Consider the following 705-nt stretch of genomic DNA (forward strand, 5'->3'; position numbering starts at 1 on the left):
CTTCTCATAATAAATGCTACTTACATTGCAAGGCCATCCAGCAGCATCCTCATGCCATCCAGCGGGGCTTTGCCTCCATCTACTGGAGAATTGACCAAAGTGATGAGAAACCAAAAGCATTATGGGTACAGTGGGTTAGTTTCATAAGGCTGCAGGAAGCGGCACTGAGGACGGTGCGTCTGTCATTTACGAGATTTACAGTGACCAGATCGGCATTGCGCAATTGCAAAAGAAATGCGCAGGGTAACTCGCATTCTTGGCCTGTCCGTGGAAGAGGAATATTGTGTCAATTAAACACGATACCCACTGCCAACCATGGTGGCATCAGCGCGTGCGCCCTCATGCCAGCTGCGCGACCTCTCCAAAGCGCGCATGGCATCACCTGCGCAGACCGTCTGCGCCGTCTGCTGGCCAGCACTGCAGACTTTATAGTAAAGATGCAGACAGGGACACTAAGGACACTGAGCATCCTGGCATCACAGTGGTGCGCACCCCGGATCCCATCGCGTGGATCAGGAATAGGATTATATTGTTTTTAATTGAATTGTGTTTTGGCTTGAAGTTCAGTGTGGAGTTTGACAGTGGTGTGAAACAGGTTGGTATGATGATATGGCAGAAAAAAATGTCATGGGATGTGATAAAATGTCCCATATCAAATCAGAAGCCTTTTCAGGATTATTTTAGTTGCCTTAAAAATAAAAAAAA

General features: G+C 47.2%; 1 protein-coding gene across 1 annotated transcript in view; it reads left to right on the top strand.

Annotated features, from left to right (window-relative positions):
• Positions 1-247: 247 nt before the first annotated feature.
• Positions 248-705, top strand: part of LOC107569807 (uncharacterized protein C2orf47, mitochondrial-like) — a gene marked incomplete at its 5' end in the record, with an annotated part of 1,421 nt that continues 963 nt past the window's right edge. The window contains one exon of the mRNA XM_016255964.1: positions 248-595. Coding sequence (XP_016111450.1) covers positions 248-595 — 348 coding nt within the window. The remainder of the gene's footprint in view (positions 596-705) is intronic.

This window comes from Sinocyclocheilus grahami, unplaced genomic scaffold, assembly GCF_001515645.1.
Source record: "Sinocyclocheilus grahami isolate Dianchi unplaced genomic scaffold, SAMN03320097.WGS_v1.1 scaffold1382.1, whole genome shotgun sequence".
In the NCBI taxonomy this organism is placed as follows: domain Eukaryota; kingdom Metazoa; phylum Chordata; class Actinopteri; order Cypriniformes; family Cyprinidae; genus Sinocyclocheilus; species Sinocyclocheilus grahami.